Source organism: Coregonus clupeaformis, chromosome 24 (genome assembly GCF_020615455.1).
Source record: "Coregonus clupeaformis isolate EN_2021a chromosome 24, ASM2061545v1, whole genome shotgun sequence".
In the NCBI taxonomy this organism is placed as follows: domain Eukaryota; kingdom Metazoa; phylum Chordata; class Actinopteri; order Salmoniformes; family Salmonidae; genus Coregonus; species Coregonus clupeaformis.
Genome location: NC_059215.1, coordinates 24,971,229 through 24,993,071, shown reverse-complemented (window position 1 = coordinate 24,993,071; position 21,843 = coordinate 24,971,229). Strand labels below are relative to the sequence as shown.

At 42.6% G+C, this 21,843-nt stretch overlaps 1 protein-coding gene across 5 annotated transcripts in view; it reads right to left on the bottom strand.

Moving 5' to 3' along the window:
• ube4b (ubiquitination factor E4B, UFD2 homolog (S. cerevisiae)) overlaps positions 1 to 21,843 on the bottom strand; it is a 52,447-nt gene that overhangs the window by 17,043 nt on the left and 13,561 nt on the right. For 4 of the 5 annotated variants that reach the window (XM_045207117.1, XM_045207119.1, XM_041846330.2 and 1 more), the window contains 10 exons: positions 20,417 to 20,558; positions 18,977 to 19,077; positions 16,027 to 16,141; positions 15,495 to 15,578; positions 14,773 to 14,829; positions 13,998 to 14,114; positions 5,841 to 5,939; positions 5,625 to 5,738; positions 5,127 to 5,325; positions 602 to 740 (listed from right to left, as the gene is read on the bottom strand). In XM_045207117.1, coding sequence (XP_045063052.1) covers positions 602 to 740; positions 5,127 to 5,325; positions 5,625 to 5,738; positions 5,841 to 5,939; positions 13,998 to 14,114; positions 14,773 to 14,829; positions 15,495 to 15,578; positions 16,027 to 16,141; positions 18,977 to 19,077; positions 20,417 to 20,558 — 1,167 coding nt within the window. The remainder of the gene's footprint in view (positions 1 to 601; positions 741 to 5,126; positions 5,326 to 5,624; positions 5,739 to 5,840; positions 5,940 to 13,997; positions 14,115 to 14,772; positions 14,830 to 15,494; positions 15,579 to 16,026; positions 16,142 to 18,976; positions 19,078 to 20,416; positions 20,559 to 21,843) is intronic. The other variant, XM_045207118.1, reaches the window with a different exon arrangement.

Genomic DNA, 21,843 nt, shown 5'->3' with positions numbered 1-21,843 from the left:
ATCTTAGCAAAGAAGAAATGCTCACCAACAGGGACGTAAACAAATTTGTGCGAAATAAGCTTTTTGAATTTCAGCTCACGAAACATGGGACCAACACTTTACATGTTGCGTTCATATTTTAGTTTAGTGTATATTAGCACTGATCAGAACATTTTGCTAGCATGTTATGTAGCTTAACAAGGGGATTTTGCTCTTCACTCCCGTAGTAGCCAAAAGCCTGATAATCAATCAATGGGATTTTCTTTCACTGAATCTCCATCGAAATATTTGGTTAATTTATCTCTGGCTGGGCAAATAAGTGGAGGTGGTAGCTCATCTATTATTTTGCTCATCTGTCACTGATCAGAAACATTTAGAATGTAATAAATAACGTATCTTAAAATCAGGTGTATTATTTTGCTATAGGCAACTCCAAAAGCCTGCAGAGTTTGTGAAATATGAACACGAGACTCACATGCTTTTGAAAATACAGATTGCCATCATGTAACGTTGGGCCCTGTCGGGTTTGGGCTGAAAATGACAACTCTAGTCCCAGGTTGTTTGAGTGGCTGTGGCCACTTGTCCTCGTGTGTGTGTGTGTTTCTGTAGTGTGTGAGTGTACCTGTTGAGCTCGCGGATGGCTCTCAGCCTGCGGATGTAGCGTCGGCAGCCCGGTAGGATGGACAGGTGGTGGGTGTGCAGCGTCAGAAAGAAACACTCTGTGGGGAACTTCGGCTCAGAGAACTTTGAGGGGTCGTCATCTGTCAACAAAAAATTTGGACAACAATGAGGAAACTTTCAGGTAGGTGAATGGCACATCCAGTTTGTCACAACATTAACAACAATAAATAACTAGATGGTAAATTTATTTTATGGTAATTAAAGATTGTAATATTCCATGAAAGAAATTTGTGTGACTTGCTTCAGATCTTTAAAAGTATTTTTGTGGTAGTTGAAGTTTGAAACGTTTACTTAAGTGAAATATAGTCCAAGTTAAATATATAAAAATATCTGGTCTGATTACTTTGATAGACTATTAGATCACATATTTCATCACAAACAACTACACTCAGACTACTACACTTTTACTCAAAGAATCAGAAAAGTTTCAGGCTATCATTTGGGGAGAGAAATATGATGGTGAATCTAGTGGGAAGAAGTTTAAAAGATTGTTAGTGTTGAAAAATGTAGGCTGGTGTAGTAGAGGGAGTGACTGTTTTATAAATAGTTGATAGCAGCCTTCAGCGAGAGACAAGGTAGTAGTAGTAGTAAGTAGCCCAGAAGTACTAGTAGCAGTACATCACAGTATTAATACTGAATGTTTTAGATACGTAGGCCATGGATTTGCTATAGTAAATAGGGTCGCTATTGTAGTTTGGTTAGTGAGTGTGGGGCTTGTTATAGTGGGTTAGTTTAGTGGGTTGGGATGAGTGGTGTGTAACAATCAGTCTTGTGCTCCCCAGGGAGATAGTTTTGTAGAACGACTATGAGGTCATTTCTGGTGACTTTTTCCAAAACACATTCTACTCCAAAATGCATGAAAATGTAATTATGTTGACACCATCTGAAATAACTGATGCGCGCCACTCTGGGCTAAAAAAACAAAAACTTTGTTAGCACTGTTGCTCCCAAATTAAAAAAGTTAGGAGCACAACATAAAATGTAGAAGCACCAGAAAATACGATTTTTTAAACTTAATGAGATATAGCCTATATCGGGCCTATATGAATTTCAAGCTACTTGTGTCCTATAAGCTAACATCTTAACCCTGTAAAGACATTTGTTTATAATAAAAGCTCAAATATGATAGTCATTTGTGGAATATTAGGTTTCTACATTCTACCTATTGAGATGCATTACATTGAAAATGCATTGCTATGGTCATTGAGTTCCTGCAGAAGCTATCCCTTTTCCTTTCTTTCGGTTCCCCCAAATGTTTAGATATACTGGTAACTAATTATTTGCAATTTAGAGCCCTGGTGCCACTACACAGTAGGGAGATGATGAGGAGCAAGCGGTGACTGCGCTCGTGGCTCTCTTTCGTGCCACTGCTCGCCCTGTTTGCTACAAATATACAGTACCAGTCAAAAGTTTGGACACATCTACTCATTCAAGGGTTTTTCTTTATTTTTACTATTTCCTACATTGTAGAATAATAGTGAAGACATCAAAACTATGAAATAACGCATATGGAATCATGTAGCAACCAAAAGTGTTAAACAAATCAAAATATATTTTATATTTGAGATTCTTCAAAGTAGCCACCCATTGCCTTGATGGCAGCTTCGTACACTCTTGGCATTCTCTCAACCAGCTTCACCTGGAATGCTTTTCCAACAGTCTTGAAGGAGTTCCCACATATGTTGAGCACTTGTTGCCAGCTTTTCCTTCACTCTGCGGTCCAACTCATCCCAAACCATCTCAATTGGGTTGAGGTTGGGTGATTGTGGAGGCCAGGTCATCTGATGCAGCACTCCATCTCTCCTTCTTGGTCAAATAGCCCTTACACAGCCTCGAGGTGTGTTTTGGGTCATTGTCCTGTTGAAAAACAAATGATTGTACCACTAAGCCCAAACCAGATGGGATGGCGCATCGCTGCTGCTGCAGCCATGCTGGTTAAGTGTGCCCTGAATTCTAAATGAATCACCAACAGTGTCACCAGCAAAGTCCCCCCACACCATCACATCTCCTCCTCCATGCTTCACGGTGGAAACCACACATGCGGAGATCATCCGTTCACCTACTCTGCGTCTCACAAAGACATGGCAGCTGGAACCAAAAATCTCAAATTTGGACCCATCAGACCAAAGGATAGATTTCCACCAGTCTAATGTACATTGCTTGTGTTTCTTGGCCCAAGCAAGTCTCTTCTTATTGGTGTCCTTTAGTAGTGGGTTCTTTGCAGCAATTCGACAATGAAGGCCTGATTCACGCAGTCTCCTCTGAACAGTTGATGTTGAGATGTGTCTGTTACTTGAACTCTGTGAAGCATTTATTTGGGCTGCAATTTCTGAGGCTGGTAACTCTAATGAACTTATCCTCTGCAGCAGAGGTAACTCTGGGTCTTCTTTTCCTGTGGCGGTCCTCATGAGAGCCAGTTTCATCATAGCGCTTGATGGTTCTTGCGACTGAAGAAACTTTCAAAGTTCTTGAAATGTTCTATATTGACTGACCTTCATGTCTTAAAGTAATGATGAACTGTCGTTTCTCTTTGCTTATTTGAGCTGTTCTTGCCATAATATGGACTTGGTCTTTTACCAAATAGGGCTATCTTCTGTATACCAACCCTACCTTGTCACAACACAATTGATTGGCTCAAACGCATTAAGAAGGAAAGAAATTCCACAAATTAACTTTTAACAAGGCACACCTGTTAATTGAAATGCATTCCAGGTGACTACCTCATGAAGCTGGTTGAGAGAATGCCAACAGTGTGCAAAGCTGTCATCAATGCAAAGGGTGGCTCCTTTGAAGAATCTCAAATATCAAATATATTTTGATTTGTTTAACACTTTTGGTTACTACATGATTCCATGTGTTATTTCATCGTTTTGATGTCTTCACTAATATTCTACAATGTAGAAAATAGTAAAAATAAAGAAAAACCCTGGAATGAGTAGGTGTGTCCAAACTTTTGACTAGTACTGTACATTGTAACGTGTCAAGATTATCTTAAAGGGATAGTGCAACATTTGATAGCTTTCCATTCCTACTTTATTTATCAACATAAATATGCACAAACTGCACCCTTTTAAAATCAGTAGTTTTTAGCAGCGGCATAGTTAAGCACTTTACTGCTCCACAATTCACTGTGAGCGCATAGGGAAGAGTGGGGCTAAATGTAACACGGGTCAATTGTAGGGTTATAGTTGGGGTAAAATGACACCCTACCTCAAAAACACCATCCTCTCCGCAACCTTTTCCCCCACTGCTACACATTTTCCAGAGGAAACACTGCTCTACATGCAGTTTGAAGGAAGTTGAACGTAGCTTTGCGAGCATGCTAGCTGTTCGCATAGACTTCCATTTATTGCACTAACGCTAGTTAGCATTTGTGGTAATAGCAACTTACTTCAAACTGCATGCAGAGACAAAGATGGTATCCATGAGTTCATCTGACTCTAGGTAAGTAGAGAAAGGGCTTGATTGGCAAAACCTCGCACTATCCCTTTAAAAGCGTCTCAGCAGAATCATATTTTTTGGAGTGGCGGCAACGATTTAGCAGCGGCGGTGCAACACTGAATACGTAGAAATCACTCCGCCATTGCCTGGTTGCTAAAATTTTACATTTCAGTTCGTGTGAGAATCATTGTAGCATCTAAATCTCTGTGAAATGTCTGTTCAATAACCAAAAACATTCGTTTTTGTACCTTTTTCAAAAAGCTGAAAATACAAAGTAAAAACACACAAAAATGTAACTTAAGGACAGGAAGCATAGAAATAGTGCACATAGAACAGATCTACCGCTTATCAGACTTGCTCTCAATGTGAATAATAGATCGACAACTCACATTTCTATGTGAATATGGTCAGGCCGCACACAAAGCAACTTTAAAGATGCACTATGCAAGTTTAGTTGATAATTGCAACTAAACCACACAAATACTTTCTTTTCAGCAAACAATAGGCCTATATGCTTTTGTTCATGGGTGTGTGGCGGCGTGCACCTTTCCCCTGTCCATTTAGGGGACCTATTTAGGCTCAAGACAACCCCTAGAAGCAAACACTCTGTATAGCCTTGCCTCTAATGCACATTAGCAGTGTGCTGCTTATGTGCCAACAAATGGGGTCTTCAGTGTTTCTATGCATAATCTCAACCAGACCTAGTTTCTAATAGCATTTATTTTGTTTTTTTCAAATACTTTAGCTGCATTTGATTGAGCTTGTCTGGCACAACAGAACCAATGGAATAGTTCCAAAAGTGCTAACCCCGCCCTCCTGACACCCCAGGTCGGCTCATTTAAATGCTCAAGCATTTGAAAGAAAACAAATACCACTTGAACCCAGGTGTGATCTCAATATAATACATTATTCATTATCGTTAACATTATGACGGCGATAGTGGTGTCCACATAGATATAGAGCAGACAAATTGTTCCATTCTGATGCATAGAGGCTCTGTTAAATTATCTATGGCGTCCACTCACACATCTCAGCCAGCCAGGTCTTGAGCTCTTCCATGGTGGCCTTGAGTCGGGTCTCCTCGGGGCTGACATGCAGGCGGCAGCGCGGGTGGAAGATGTAATAGGGGTCCACCGTCTCCAGCTTGATCTTCATGCTCAGCTGCTGCAGCACCGACAGGAAGTTGATCATGAAGCCATCCGTGGACACCAGCTTGTCGTCCGTCTGCGAGAGGATGAGGGGAGGAAGGGAAGATTTGAAATAAAGAAACGCTCACTTACTTTTTTTGGTTATTTAAGGAGTGGGGCAGTCACACTCCTTTCATATTTCTTCATCTATTTTTTCCCCGATAGGACAGTGAAAGACTAACAGGAAAGGTAGGGAGAGAGGGGAGATGGTGTGCTAGAATAGCATTGGGTCTCTCCAGATTTTGGGGTTAGACATTCTAGCTTGAAATGGTCACATTAGAAACCCTCAATTCAGACATTTTCTAGATGAATGAATACAGGTTAGGACCACTTTACCTGCATTTGGGCTTTCTTCACATTGCGGTTGACCAGAGCTGCCATATAGTTGAGAGCTACCTCTCTTGTCTCTCCGTTCAGTAGGATGTTGTGGAGGATTTTAAACATTTCACTCTGACAAAAAATAATATAAAAAATGATTATGTCATGCCAAATTGAGGTAAGTATACTTGGGCAAATGACAAGCCATGATAGACACAGGGGGGCGGTACTTACCCGGGCTGACTCCAGGTAGTGCTGCAGGGATTGGCTGACCACACGAGTGTTCTCTGTGGTGATCGCAGGGCCCGAGAAGTACTTGTCACCAACTTTGGTCTGAGGGGGAAAAGACCCCAAATAAATAAATAAATAAAGTAATTTCTTTGCTGGTCAAAGTAATAACGCCAACATAATTCTGGATGCAATTTGATATAGACTTGTCATGGGTAAGCACTGAAGTAATTTGTCAAGGGTAAGCACTGAAGTAATTTTGTAGCTCTGTGAGCGTTCGATTTAGCATTTTGTAAGGTAAACTTGAGCAATACACTAGGTAACACCAGAAAAACGTTAACATTCAGCAAAATTGAGGTATTCCCAGGGACAAGCTATGCTGCTAGGCTATATTCCTCTTGCTTTTCAGCCTGTTGGGCCACATTGCATTGATTCACACAAGTTATATTACTCAGCGCCAAGGTGGTTTGCTTCTAGTAGAGATCTAGGATCAGCTTCCCCTCCCACAATCCAAACCTTAAAGTCCATACATTTTGGGAGTTAACATTTATTGATATACAGTGCATTCTGAAAGTATTCAGACGCCTTGACTTTTTCCACATTTTGTTAATTTACAGCCTTTTTCTAAAATGAATTAAATTAATTGTTTTCCTCATCAACCTACACACAATACCCCATAATGACAAAGCAAAAACAGGTTATCAATTTTGGCAAATTTCTTAAAAAATAAAAAACAGAAATACCTTATTTACATAAGTATTCAGACCCTTTGCTATGAGACTCGAAATTGAGCTCAGGTGCGTTTCCATTGATCATCCTTGAGATGTTTCTACAACTTGATTGGAGTCCACGTGTGTTAAAGTCAATTGATTGGACATGATTTGGAAAGGCACACACCTGTCTATATAAAGGTCCCACAGTTGACAGTGCATGTCAGAGCAAAAACCAAGCCATGAGGTCGAAGGAATTGTTTGTAGAGCTCTGAGACAGGATTGTGTCAAGGCACAGATCTGGGGAAGGGTACCAAAACATTTCTGCAGCATTGAAGGTCCCAAGAACACAGTGGCCTCCATCATTTTTAAATGGAAGAAGTTTGGAACCACCAAGACTCTTCCTGGAGCTGGCCGTCCAGCCAAACTGAGCAATGGGGGGAGAAGGGCCTTGGTCAGGGAGGTGACTAAGAACCCGATGGTCACTGACAGAGCTCCAGAGTTCCTCTGTGGAGATGGGAGAACCTTCCAGAAGGACAATCATCTCTGCAGCACTCCACCAATCAGGCCTTTATGGTAGAGTGGCCAGACAGAAGCCACTACTCAGTAAAAAGGCACATGACAGGCCGCTTGGAGTTTGCCAAAAGGCACCTGAAGGACTCTTAGACCATGAGAAACAAGATTCTCTGGTCTGATGAAACCGAGATTGAACTCTTTGGCCTGAATGCCAAGCGTCACATCTGGAGGAAACCTGGCACCATCCCTACGGTGAAGCATTGTGGTGGCAGTATCATGCTGTGGGGATGTTTTTCAGTGGCAGGGACAGGAGACTAGTCAGGATCGAGGAAAAGATGAACGGAGCAAAGTACAGAGAGATCCTTGATGAAACCTGCTCCAGAGCGCTCAGGACCTCAGACTGGGGCGAAGGTTCACCTTCCAACAGGACAACGACCCTAAGCACACAGCCAAGACAACGCAAGAGTGGCTTCGGGACAAGTCTCTGAATGTCCTTGAGTGGCACAGCCAGAGCCCGGACTCTCTGGAGAGACCTGAAAATAGCTGTGCAGAGACGCTCCCCATCCAACCTGACAGAGCTTGAGAGGATCTGCAGAGACGAATGGAAGAAACTCCCCAAACACAGGTGTGCCAAGCTTGTAGCGTCATACCCATGAAGACTCAAGGCTGTAATCGCTGCCAAAGGTGCTTCAACAAAGTACTGAGTAAAAGGTCTGAATACTTATGTAAATTTAATATCAGTTGTTTTTTTACACATTTGCAAACATTTCTAAAAACCTGTTTTTGCTTCGTCATTATGGGGTATTGTGTGTAGATTGATGAGGGGGAAAAACGATTGAATCCATTTTAGAATAAGGCTGTAATGTAACAATGTGAAAAAAGTAAAGAGGTCTGAATACTTTCCGAATGCACTGTATAGCCATTGATTCTTGAAAAATATAACTAAGAAATGCCTCATGAGCTTAGTTTAACTGTAGTACCCTATCAGAGCCACAAAAAACAAGCTTATTTTAATCTGTTCTTTGTAAACAATGTAACTGTAAACAAACACTGTACAGCTTCAAAAACTGTCATTTTGATCTCATGGATGGTCAGTCCTTGCATCCATAGCTCTGTCTATGAATTTGAGAGTAGTTACATTTCTCCAGCACCATCAAGTGAAGAATGAAGCCAGAGGGAATGAGGCCGTTTTACAGGCTCCTGACCTATTGTGCTATGTTGTGCATTTTTTTGCACTGATCTTTTTTTGTACATAATTTTTCTAACATTGTTTTCTATGATCGAAAAGAGGTTCTGGACATCAGAAAAGCTATCACTAACCTCGACTTGGACGAGGACTTCTACTTCATTGAGTCAGAGGATAAAGACATTGCTTATCCCGGACTAGGCCCAAATCCCCAACCCTAACCCTCTGTTCTATTGGCGAATGTGCAATTGCTGGAGAATAAACTGGACGAGCTCCATTTGAGACTATCCTATCAACGGGACATTAATAATATACTATGCTTCTTGAAGTCATGGCTGAACAAGGACAATATAAATCTAGTTGGGTTTTCCTATGCATCGGCAGGACATAACAGCAGAGTCCGGTTAGATCGGGGGCTGGTGTGTCTATTAACAACAGCTGGTGCGTGATCTCTAATATTAAGGAAGTCTCGAGGTGCTGCTCGCTTGAGTTAGAATGCCTCATGATGAGCTGTAGACCATACTATTTACCAAGAGTTCATCTGTATTTTTTGCAGCTGTCTATTTACTACCACAAACCGATGCTGGCACAAAGACCGACGAGCTGTATAGGTCCATAAGCAAATAAGAAAATGCTCATCCAGAGGTGGCACTCCTAGTGGCCGGTGATTTTAATGCAGGAAAACTGAAATCCGTTTTACCTCATTTCTACCAACGTGTCACCTGTGCAACCACAGAAAGAAAAAAAACTCTAGATCACCTTTACTCCACACACAGAGACACATACAAAGCGCTCCCCCACCCTCCATTTGGCAACTGGGACCATAAGTCTATCCTCCTGATTCCTGCTTACAAGCAAAAACTCAAAACAGTAAAGTACCAGTGATGAGTAAAGTACCAGTGACGAGTGGTCCGATGAAGCGGATGCTAAGCTACAGGACTGTTTCGCTAGCACAGACTGGATGGAATATGTTCTGGGATTCATCCATAAGCATTGAGGAGTTTACCACATCAGTCACCTGCTTCATTAAATCGCTACGGGATCGGTGTCCCGTATAAGGGACAGTTGAGCTAACGTGCGCTAATGTGATTAGCATGACTGTTGTAACAGCAAACTTTCCAGGACATAGACATGTTTTATATGGACAGAAAGCTTACATTCTTGTTAATCTAACTGCACTGTCCAATTTACAGTAGCTATTACAGTGAAAAAATACCATGCTATTGTTTGAGGAGAGTGCACAACAACAAAAAACTTATCACAGCAAACTGGTTTGATACATTCACCTCTGAAGGTAAATAATGTACTTACATTCAGTAATCTTGCTCTGATGTGTCATCCTAAGTGTCCCAGAGATAAAATGTAGCATTGTTTTGTTTGATAAAATCTTTTTTTTTTTTTTTTTTTTTTTATGTAGGAACTGGGTTCTACAGTTTCAACCCTTGCTGTCTCTGGCTCCACACCCACCCTGCCCGGCCCGGCCACCTAGATGTGTGAAAGTTAGTGTATAAGCTAATGATCCATCATGTATGACATTCATGGTAGTGTGTAAACTTACAAAAATGATATGGTAATACAAAATGTATGTTCTCTATAGTTATTTACTTGAAAATGTATCAATTCACCAATTCGGCACATTTGGGCAGACTTCATACAAAATAGTACAGTATTGCAATGCTTCACTGGATCAATATGAAACTTTGCACACACACTGCTGCCATCTAGTGGCCAAAATCTAAATTGCGCCTAAACTGCAATATTATATTGTGGTCTTTCTCTTGCATTTCAAAGATGTAACAAAAAAATAAATAGAAAACGCATGTTTTTTTGTTTGCATTATCTTCACCAGATCTAATGTGTTATATTCTCCTACATTAATTTCAAATTTCCACAAACTTCAAAGTGTTTTCCTTTCAAATGGTTTCAAGAATATGCATATCCTTGGCTTCAGGTCCTCAACTACAGGCAGTTAGATTTGGGTGTGTCATTTTAGGCGAAAATTGAAAAAAAGGGTCCGATCCTTAAGAGGTTAATAAGTGCATCGACAACGTTTCCCCACAGTGACCATACGTACATATCCCAACCAGAAGCCATGGATTACAGGCAACATCCACACTGAGCTAAAGGCTAGAGGGCGGCAGGTAGCCTAGCAGTTAAGAGCGTTGGACCAGTAACCGGTCGCTGGTTTAAATCCACGAGCCGACAAGGGGAAAAAACTGTCGATGTGCCCTAATTGGTTAAGAGCGTCTACTAAATGACTAAAATGTAAATGTAGAGCTTCCGCTTTCAAGGAGCAGGACACCAATCTGGACGCTTATAAGAAATCCTGCTATGCCCTCTGGCGAACCATCAAACAGGCAAAAAAGTAAATACAGGACTAAGAACGAATCCTACTACACCGGCTCGGACACTCGTCGGATGTGGCAGGCCTTGCAAACTATTACAGATTACAAAGGGAAACCCAGCCGAGAGCTGCCCAGTGGCGCGAGCCTATCAGATGAGCTAAATACCTTCTATGCTCACTTTGAGGCAAGCAACACTGAACCATGCGTGAGATCACCAGCTGTTCCAGATGACTGTATGATCAAGATCTCCGTAGCCGATGTAAGACCATTAAACAGGTTAACATTCACAAGGCCGCAGGGCCAGATGGATTATCAGAGCATGCGCTGACCAGCTGGCAAGTGTCTTCACTGACATTTTCAACCTCTCTCTGACCCAGTCTGTAATATCTACGTTTCAAGCAAACCACCATAGTCCCTGTGCCTAAGAACGCCAAGGTAACTACCACCCCATAGCACTCACATCTGTAGCCTTGAAATGCTTTAGAATTGCTGGTCATGGCTCACATCAATACCATCATCCCAGAAACCCTGGACACACTCCAATACGCATACCGTCCCAACAGATCCACAGATGACGCATCTCTATCGCACTCCACTGTCCTTTCCCACCTGGACAAAAGGAACACCTACGTGAGAATGCTTTTCATTGACTACAGCTCAGCGTTCAACACCATAGTGCCCTCCAAGCTCATCACTAAGCTAAGGACCCTGTCACTGAACACCTCCCTCTGCAACTGGATCCTGGTCTTCCTGACGGGCCGACCCCAGGTGGTGAGGGTAGGCAACAACACATCCACCACAGTGACCCTCAAAACGGGGGCCCCTCAGGGGTGCGTGCTTATTCCCCTCCTGTACTCCCTGTTCACCCACGACTCCAACACCATCATTACGTTTGCTGACGACACGACGAAGGTAGGCCTGATCACCGATGACGAGAGTCTATAGGGACGAGGTCAGAGACCTGGCAGTGTGGTGCCAGGACAACAACCTCTCCCTCAATGTGGGCAAGACAAAGGAGCTGATCGTGGACAACAGGAAACAGAGGGCCGAACATGCCCCCATTCACACCGACAGGGCAGTAGTGGAGCAGGGCGAGAGCTTTAAGTTCCTCCCAGCCATCCAGGGAGGCGGTGTCAGAGGAAGGCCATAAAAATTGTCAAAGACTCCACCCACCCAAGTCATAGACTGTTCTCTCTGCTACTGCATGGCAAGCGGTACCTGTCTGAGACCAAAAGGCACCAGACCAGCTTATGCCCTCAAGCCATAAGACTTCTGAACAGTTAATCTAATGGCTACCTGGACAATTTACCTTGACCCCCTTTATTTTTTTTTTATCTTAATTGTTTTGCAACGACTCCCTTGCACACTCACTAGACTACTCACACACAGACACACAAACATATTGATGCCACACACAGACACCTTTACATACGCTGCTGCTACTCTTTTATATATCCTGATTCCCTAGTCACTTTAACCCCTACTCACATGTACAGTCGTGGTCAAAAGTTGAGAATGACACAAGTATTGGTCTCCACAAAGTTTGCTGCCTCAGTTTTGATGATGGCAATTTGCATATACTCCAGAATGTCATGAAGAGTGATCAGATGAATTGCAATTAATTGCAAAGTCCCTCTTTGCCATGAAAATGAACTGAATCCCCAAAAAACATTTCCACTGCATTTCAGCCCTGCCACAAAAGGACCAGCTGCCATCATGTCAGTGATTGTCTCGTTAACACAGGTGAGAGTGTTGACGAGGACAAGGCTGGAGATCACTCTGCCATGCTGATTGAGTCAGAATAACAGACTGGAAGCTTTAAAAGGAGGGTGGTGCTTGAAATCATTGTTCTTCCTCTGTCAACCATGATTACTTGCAAGGAAACACGTGCCGTCATCATTGCTTTGCACAAAAAGGGCTTCACAGGCAAGGATATTGCTGCTAGTAAGATTGCACCTAAATCAACCATTTATCGGATCATCAAGAACTTCAAGGAGAGAGGTTCAATTGTTGTGAAGAAGGCGTCAGGGTGCCCAAGAAAGTCCAGCAAGCGCCAGGACCGTCTCCTAAAGTTCATTCAGCTGCGGGATCAGGGCACCACCAGTGCAGAGCTTGCTCAGGAATGGCAGCAGGCAGGTGTGTGTGCATCTGCACGCACAGTGAGGCAAAGTCTTTTGGAGGATGGCGTGGTTTCAAGAAGGGCAGCAAAGAATCCACTTCTCTCCAGGAAAAACGTCAGGGACAGACTGATATTCTGCAAAAGGTACAGGGATTGGACTGCTGAGGACTGGGGTAGAGTCATTTTCTCTGATGAATCCCCTTTCCAATTGTTTGGGCCATCCGGAAAACACCTTGTCCGGAGAAGACAAGGTGAGCGCTACCATCAGTCCTGTGTCATGGCAACAGTAAAGCATCCTGAGACCATTCATGTGTGGGGTTGCTTCTCAGCCAAGGGAGTGGGCTCACTCACAATTTTGCCTAAGAACACAGCCATGAATAAAGAATGGTACCAACACATCCTCCGAGAGCAACTTCTCCCAACCATCCAAGAACAGTTTGGTGACGACCAATGCCTTTTCCAACATGATGGAGCTCCTTGCCATAAGGCAAAAGTGATAACTAAGTGGCTCGGGGAACAAAACATTGACATTTTGGGTCCATGGCCAGGAAACTCCCCAGACCTTAATCCCATTGAGAACTTGTTGTCGATCCTCAAGAGGCGGGCGGACAAACAAAAACCCACAATTTCTGACATCAGTCAGGATGTGGCCCAGAAGTTAATTGACAGCATGCCAGGGCGGATTGCAGATGTCTTGAAAAAGAAGGGTCAACACTGCAAATATTGACTCATTGCATAAACTGAATGTCATTGTCAATGAAAGCCTTTGACACTTATGGAATACTTGTAATTATACTTCAGTGTACCATAGTAACTACTGACATAGAGATCTAAGAACACTGAATCAGCAAACTTTGTGGAGACCAATACTTCTGTCATTCTCAAAACCTTTGACCACGACTGTACATAATGGATTACCTCACTTACCTCAACTACCTCGTACACCTGCACATTGAATCGGTACTGGTACTCCTTGTATATAGCCTCGTTTTTTAAAATTGTATTCCTATTTCCTTTTATATTTAGCAAATATTTTTTGTCTTACTTTTTAACTCTGCATTGATAGGAATGGGCTCGTAAGTAAGCATTTCACTGTAAAGTCTACACCTGTTGTATTCGGCGCATGTGACCAATACAATTTTATTTGATCCATAAGCTGTTTACCAAAAAGGTGGCAAGGTGTTCGCTTCATTATGGTTTGAATTTCAGATTGCATTAGTATGGAAAATGCAAAACTGACCCAGCATCAGTGTCTAGGGGTAACTTCACCCTATTCCTATTACTCACGTCATCCTCTGCAAAGACCGACAGGCTGAAGAAGGCTCCCAGGAAGGAGAGTCTCTGGACCTCTCGGCCAGTCCCCGGGCTCAGAGACTTAGGACACCACAAGGGCAGAGACGTCATCTGGACACACACGCACTTTATATTAGACAGGCACATACATGAGGTGAGCATTAAATTACTAAGCCATACTTGCTTAAGGAAGTCACCAGTACCACTGGGACCTGGTGAAAAGTAGTGTGCTATAAAGTGTATAGGGGCCAATTGGGACGTATCCTTTTTGTCTTCCCGTTCCTCGAGAATGTGAGCTAGACGAACCTGTCATGAATAAAAGAACAAAGCCAAATTCTTCCCTGCTTCTGTGAAGTGGGCCGGTTGAGTCTCGAGCAGAAAGCTTCAGATAAGACTGTGTGCGTCCCAAATGGCACCTTATTCAGTGCACTACTTTTGACCAAAGCCCTATGGGCCCTGGTAAAATGTAGCGCACTATATAGGAAATAGGGTGTCATTTGGGACGTATCCAGTGCTAGAAAATAACTACTTCTTTCTATTGTGCCAATGGAAACAATGTTGTTTTTCATCTACTGTCTGTAGTTGGTCTAATCGGCGGAAAAGGTTTGTGAAAGTGTTTTGATGTCTTGAGAGTTTAGTGGTATCAGTTTAGAAGGAGAAGAGTCAACACCTTGGACTACAAGGTGCACTGGAGGAGATTGTTCGCAACCTCAGTAATGGATCAAGAAAGACATAGGAAGGATGGCTCCATGTCTTCCAGCACACTCACCAAATTGCACATGGGGTGAGTCTTCCCAAACTTGATTTCGCATAGCTCAGCTAATGCCTGTAGAAAACGAAACACGTCGTAAGTGAACGTTAAATGAACAGCCATCAGACATAGCCTAATAACATTGACCATTGACTGAAATGACAATAGGTTTCTCTCCCCTGGTATAAGAAAACACCCAAAGTCATCTTATGACAGGTTTGACAAGACAAGTTGTGCGCATAAAAATGTCCAATCATGTTACCCAGTCTTTAGTTGGATTCATAGAAATAGAATTCCTAGAACAGGTAAAGCCCCTCAGACCACTGCAATTTGTCTGGAAGACACATGAGTACACTCAATATGGCCACCGGTCCACCAATCACAGAACCATTGATTTTAATGGGAAATACCCATTCTAGTAATTCTATATCTATGGTGGGAGCCTAAAGGTTAACTGAAGGTTTATTGGCTCATTACGCTAGTAGAGATTCAGCCTCAAGTAAATCCATTAGACACATCTTGAACTGCCCCCCTATAAGTTAGACAGGCTCAGACACCGGCTGCCAGCCAGCATCTAAAAGACAACATTAATACTACGTCCCAAATGGCACCCTATTCCCTAGATATTGCCCTATGGGTCCTGGTCAAAAGTAGTGCACTATGTAGGGAATTGGGTAACATTTGGGACGCAGCCTAAGCCAGTGGCGCAAGCACACATTATTTCTCCGCTGTCACCTTACCATCAGGGGAAATTTGAAGTTGTCACTATCGAAGGAACATTCTTTCACGGCCAGACCCAGCCCTTGAAGGATCGGAACAAAGATCTGAAATACACAGACAACAGGTGAGTAATTTTGAGGATGACGTCAGTCGATACAGCTGAAAATCGACAATTAAATGTAAAGGACAACTTAATACAATATAACATTTGTTCCCATTTCACATGGAGGTAATTCTCAAATGTTTGATCAAATTCTCAACCAAATGTTTTTGAATGTACCATTTAATTATCAAACTAACAATAATAATAATAATAATAATATGCCATTTAGCAGACGCTTTTATCCAAAGCGACTTACAGTCATGCATGCATACATTTTTTTGTGTATGGGTGGTCCCGGGGATCGAACCCACTACCTTGGCGTTACAAGCGCCGTGCTCTACCAGCTGAGCTACAGAGGACCAACAACAGCATGGGTGTGTGTCTGTCTGTATTTCGTTATATCTGTCAGTCAGTCAGTCTGTCTATCTATCTGTCTGGGTCTACCCCACCTGTCTGAAGACCACCTCCTCCTGGTAGGTAATGCGGGCCAGCTCCTGGATAAAGCCGTACGGTAGGTTACGGCACAGCATGTAGGGTACCAGCAGGGACTGCTGCAGGGGGCTCCTGAGTGGAGGAGCGGGGAGGAGGATGGCTTTTACTCACAACACACACAATATACCTGGACTGTGTCACCTGGCTATTCTATTTTGAAAGCAAATTAGGAGTGTACTTTGAATAAGAAAATGTGCATTGTAGCATTGTATTCTACCATTTAACAAGTGGCAGTTCAGGCATGCTTACTAAAGCCTAATTTATACGTTACATACGTACGCACGCAACACAAGAATGCAATTATCTACTCAAAATGGAGATCCTGCATACTTGTGTCGAATAACTAAACTGTGGAGCTGAAAACTTGTGTACTTTCTATGCAACTACGCAAGATCGCCATTTTGCATAGCCAATTGCCATTCTTGCGTTGCGTATTGTGTAGTGTATACATTTGGCTTTACTCAGACACACAACATACCTGAAACAAGTCAGCTGGCCAATGCTATTTTGAAAGCAAATAGGAGTGTATTTTGAGGGAACACACTTTTATTTTGACAATATTCTTGCATTCTGTAGTGGCAGAGGATGCATACTAACAGGTACAGAGAACGGTGAGAGGAAACGTGAAGAGTGCATATACAGTGCATTCGGAAAGTATTCAGACCTTGACTTTTTCCACTTTGTTACGTTACAAGCGTTATTCGAAAATTGATTACATTGTTTCTCCCCCCCCCTCAATCTACACACAATACCCCATAATGACAAAGGAAAAACCGGTTTTTAGAATAAAAAAACAGAAATATTACATTTACATAAGTATTCAGACCCTTTACTCTGTACTTTATTGAAACACCATTGGCAGCGATTACAGCATCAAGTCTTCTTGGGTATCATGCTACAAGCTTGACACGCCTGTATTTGGGGAGTTTCTCCCATTCTTCTCTGCAGAGCCTCTCAAGCTCTGTCAGGTTGGTTGGGGAGCATCACTGCACAGCTATTTTCAGATCTTTCCAGAGATATTTGATCGGGTTCAAGTCCAGGCTCTGGCTGGGCCACTCAAGGACATTCAGAGACTTGTCCCGAAGCCACTCCTGCGTTGTCTTGGCTGTGTGCTTAGGGTCGCTGTCCTGTTGGAAGGTGAACCTTCGCCCCAGTCTGAGGTCCTGAGTGCTCTGGAGCAAGTTTTCATAAAGGATCTCTCTGTACTTTGCTCTGTTAATCTTTCCCTTGATCCTGACTAGTCTCCCAGTCCCTGCCACTGAAAAACATCCCCACAGCATGATGCTACCATCACCATGCTTCACCGTAGGGATGGTGCCAGGTTTCCTCCAGGCATGATGCTTGGCATTCAGGCCAAATAGTTCAGTCTTGGTTTCATCAGACCAGAGAATCTTGTTTCTCATGGTCTGAGAGTCCTTTAGGTGCCTTTTGGCAAACTCCAAGCGGGCTGTCATGTGCCTTTTACTGAGGAGTGCCTTCCGTCTGGCCACTACCATAAAGGCCTATTTAGTGGAGTGCTTTAGAGATGGTTGTCCTTCTGGAAGGTTCTCCCATCTCCACAGACGAACTCTGGAGCTCTGTCAGAGTGACCATCGGGTTCTTAGTCACCTCCCTGACCAAGGCCCTTCTCCTCCGATTGCTCAGTTTGGCCGGACGGCCAGCTCTAGGAAGAGTCTTGGTGATTCCAAACTTCTTCCATTTAAGAATGATGGAGGCCACTGTGTTCGTGGGGACCTTCAATGCTGCAGAAATGTTTTGGTACCCTTCCCTAGATCTGTGCCTCGACACAATCCTGTCTCGGAGCTCTACGGACAATTCCTTCGACCTCATGGCTTGGTTTTTGCTCTGACATGCACTGTCAACTGTGGGACCTGATAAAGACAGGTGTGTGCCTTTACAAATCATGTCCTATCAATTGAATTTACAACAGGTGGACTCCAATGAAGTTGTAGAAACACTTCAAGGATGATCAATGGAAACAGGATACACCGGAGCTCAATTTCGAGTCTCATAGCAAAGGGTCTGAATACTTATTTAAATACTTTGTTTAAAAAAAAATATATATATAAAACATTATTATTTTTTTTTGCAAAAATGTCTTACAACCTGTTTTCACTGTCATTATAGGGTATTGTGTGTAGATTGATGAAAATAAAATATTATTTTAGAATAAGGCTGTAACGTAACAAAATGTGGAAAAAGGGAAGAGGTCTGAATACTTTCCGAACACACTAATGGTGTACCAGACGCTAGAGTGTCGGTAGCAAAGGTGTGAATGATATAGCAAAATAATGTGGACATGTGAACTTGAGGAGAAATAGATGAGTTGCTATGGTGATAGGGTTGCTATGGTGCTAGATTAGTAGCTCCTGCTAGGGGTGCCGAGAAAGCAGACAAAAGAACAAAACATGTACACCAGTCTTTCCCCTAGTTTAAACCACGGTGAAAGCAACATCCAGGCTTTCTGACATCACAATTGTCAAGTTCATTGCTGCTTTCTTTCATGTGTCCATGGGTGGATATTTGGGTAATTAAAATCTAATTGCACTTAATTGTTATGAATTGAAATATCAATAAATACAAAAATGTAGGCATGGGGCAACAGAGCTAAACATCTAGACCAGGGGTACTGAACTCTGACCCTACGAGGTCTGGTGCCTGCTGGTTTTCTGTTCTACCTGATAATTAATTGCACACCTGGTGTCTCAGGTCTAAAATCAGTCCCTGATTAGAGGGGAACAATGAAATAAAGTAGTGGAACTGGCTTCAAGGTCCAGAGTTGAGTTTGAGGGATCTAGACACATTATCCAATGGTAGGGGAAACACTGATGTACATATAATAATACTGTATTATGACAACAGTATTGTGAGAGGTCACAGAAGGTGACAGGAAGGTGTCAGGCTGACCTGGGCTGCGTGAGGGCGCCCTGAAGGACAAGAACGGCGTGGGAAATACACTGCGAGCGTATGTTGCTGAGGAGCTGGCTGACACTGGGGTGGCTGCAAATCTGAGAAGACAGAGGGAGAATAACAAGTTAAGTGTGGTGACTAGGGCTGCAAAGGGAGGGTATATTACTGGAAATGTTCTAAGTTTACCAGTAAAATACCAGAATTTTGGTATCGTTCAAGGATTTTATGTAATCTATCACAAGACCTCTAGTGGCCCTTTTGGGTACTTCAGATTATCACAGGTGTCCAATTATCTCCAGCCCTCTGTGTGGCCTTATCACATTTAAAATACATGAAATAATTAAATAAGATGATAAGATCATAAATATAAACCATCAACTTAGTGAATACCATTGGTGTTTAATATGAGTGTTTTAGCATGAAATATTTCTTTTTTTAAACTTATTTATTTTACTATGTCAATATATATTTGTTGTCAATGTTTTGGCGTCAAGCTGGTGGCAGTTGTGAAAAAAGTCAATATTTGGACAGGTTGCAGAGGTAATAAAAAATAATGCCATTGTTGATCAGGTGCTTTTTTCCATGAATTAGGATTTTTCTCTTGAGCCATATGGTCTATTGGAAAGTCATGGACAATATGGACAGATATAAAATGAATACTACATATGAATATATATATCTTTTTTTTTGTTGAAGTTTTTCAAGTATAAATTACAAATTACCAAAATTTGTGAAGATTCTGGTAACTTTGGTAAATTACCAGTAGCTTTGCAACCCTAGTTGTGACACCACCAGGGCTGCTCATGTCAAGGTGGCCCAGTCTCCAAATTCTGCGGCCAAATCATAATTTGTTCACAGAGGAGTGGAGCTTTCTCTCATTAACCACGTTCCCATCCACAGTTTGTGCGTGTAAAGCCATATTGTATCAAAACAATTATGACAGCTGTGATGGAAATAGAAAGTTTTGGTACAATTTTATAAATGGTGAGATACATTTGTTCATTTGACATGGTGGGTTCTTTTCATGTCTGTTTAATTTATCTGTCACCAATTGGATGGAAACTTAACTATTGTGAGCGGTATTGTGGTCGGGCTTTTTGAATTCAATAAGGTTTTACCAGATGAGTGTTAGGAGGGGTTATGTCCATGTGTTTTGTTCAAGTTTATGTCTATGTCTATTATAAATAACAAAAAATGATCACAAAAAAATAAGTGTTGCGAGGGGCAAACTTAACTTTGCCTCCTCCCAGGGCATTTCTGTTACAACCAGAAAACACTAAGCATAGCTGAAAGGTAAGTATTGTTTGGAGACACTGTGTTACAATGGTGTTTCTTAATTACTTTTGTGCCCTTGTGAAGGACAAAGATTCCAAATGAGTAGATACGGATCAAACCTCCGGTGGGCAGCAATGTTTCTTAGGGGCGTTTCTAGTTTACCTTGGGCGCCTTCCTTTCCTCCATACCCACACTGTCAAAGCGCTCGATGAGGTAGTTGAGCATTTCCGTCTCCTTGCACGCTTCGATGGTGAACCGGTCACTGCAGGATTCCCAGGCCATTCCCCCTCCGGACACACCCAGACTACACAGAGAGAATGGGAGAGAAAGTCAAAATGTAACAGGACGACAGGAGAGACAACCAGGGCACCGTAAGAAGTAAGCCCTGTGGACAAATGTGGTAAATAAGCGATGTCAAACGTTAGCGAGAGTATCGCAAGGCAGCGTTTCAGCATTTTGACTCCACAATTCTTCAGTCTGAAATCTAACTAACTAAACACCCTCAGATTTTACAAAATCCTTTCAATAATCTCACTCAATAGCAGTTTGAAGCGGGGACATGTTCATTAGGGCAGACAACAACAAAAAACGTTTTGCAACATCTTGCCAAGGAAAACAAAATTGTTTGTTTCTTATTGTACAACTCCAGCTCTCACTCCCACTCTGTTAGTTTGTCAAATTTTTTCAATTTCATGCCTAATGAACACAACCTAGGTAACGGATTCCCCAGAGATCACCACTGACCCCACCAAAGGGTTCACTGGGGTCTAAGCTAATGCATTGTTAGTGGTCTGTTTTCAAAGACAAACTGGTGGGTAACCTGTGAGCAGCTTCACACCACACCACAAGCCTCAGTCCGCAGGAATGTTGTGGATAAGTCTTCTGCCCGACAAAGATTTTTAGTGGAGACTTCAGTGCACAGAATGGGGGAACCGAATGTCTTGCGAGACTGGTTGAGAAATTGCACTTTCAAACTAGCAGATCGTTTATCCGGGCTGCAGCAAGCAGCATTTGCAGCAACAGACGCCATCTGAAGACACAATCAAACTGGTTGTCGTCTTTGGATTTTACCTGAACATGGTTTGCAGAAAAGTGAAACAGTGGCTTCAACATAAACTTCCAAGGGTTATTTGCCTGGTCTTGACAGTCTAAACTCCTTTTACATTTACATTTATGTAATTTAGCAGACGCTCTTATCCAGAGCGACTTACAAATTGGTGCATTCAACTTATGATAGCCAGTGGGACAACCACTTTTTTATTTTTTTTTAAAATGGGAGGGTAGAAGGATTACTTTTATACTATTCCAGGTATTCCTTAAAGAGGTAGGGTTTCAAGTGTCTCCGGAAGGTGGTCAGTGACTCCGCTGTCCTGGCATCGTGGGGGAGCTTGTTCCACCATTGGGGTGCCAGAGCAGCGAATAGCTTTGACTGGGCTGAGCGGGAACTGTGCTTCTGTAGAGGTAGGGGGGCTAGCAGGCCAGAGGTGGATGAACGTAGTGCCCTCGTTTGGGTGTAGGGTCTGATCAGAGCCTGAAGGTAAGGAGGTGCCGTTCCCCTCAAAGCTCCGTAGGCAAGCACCATGGTCTTG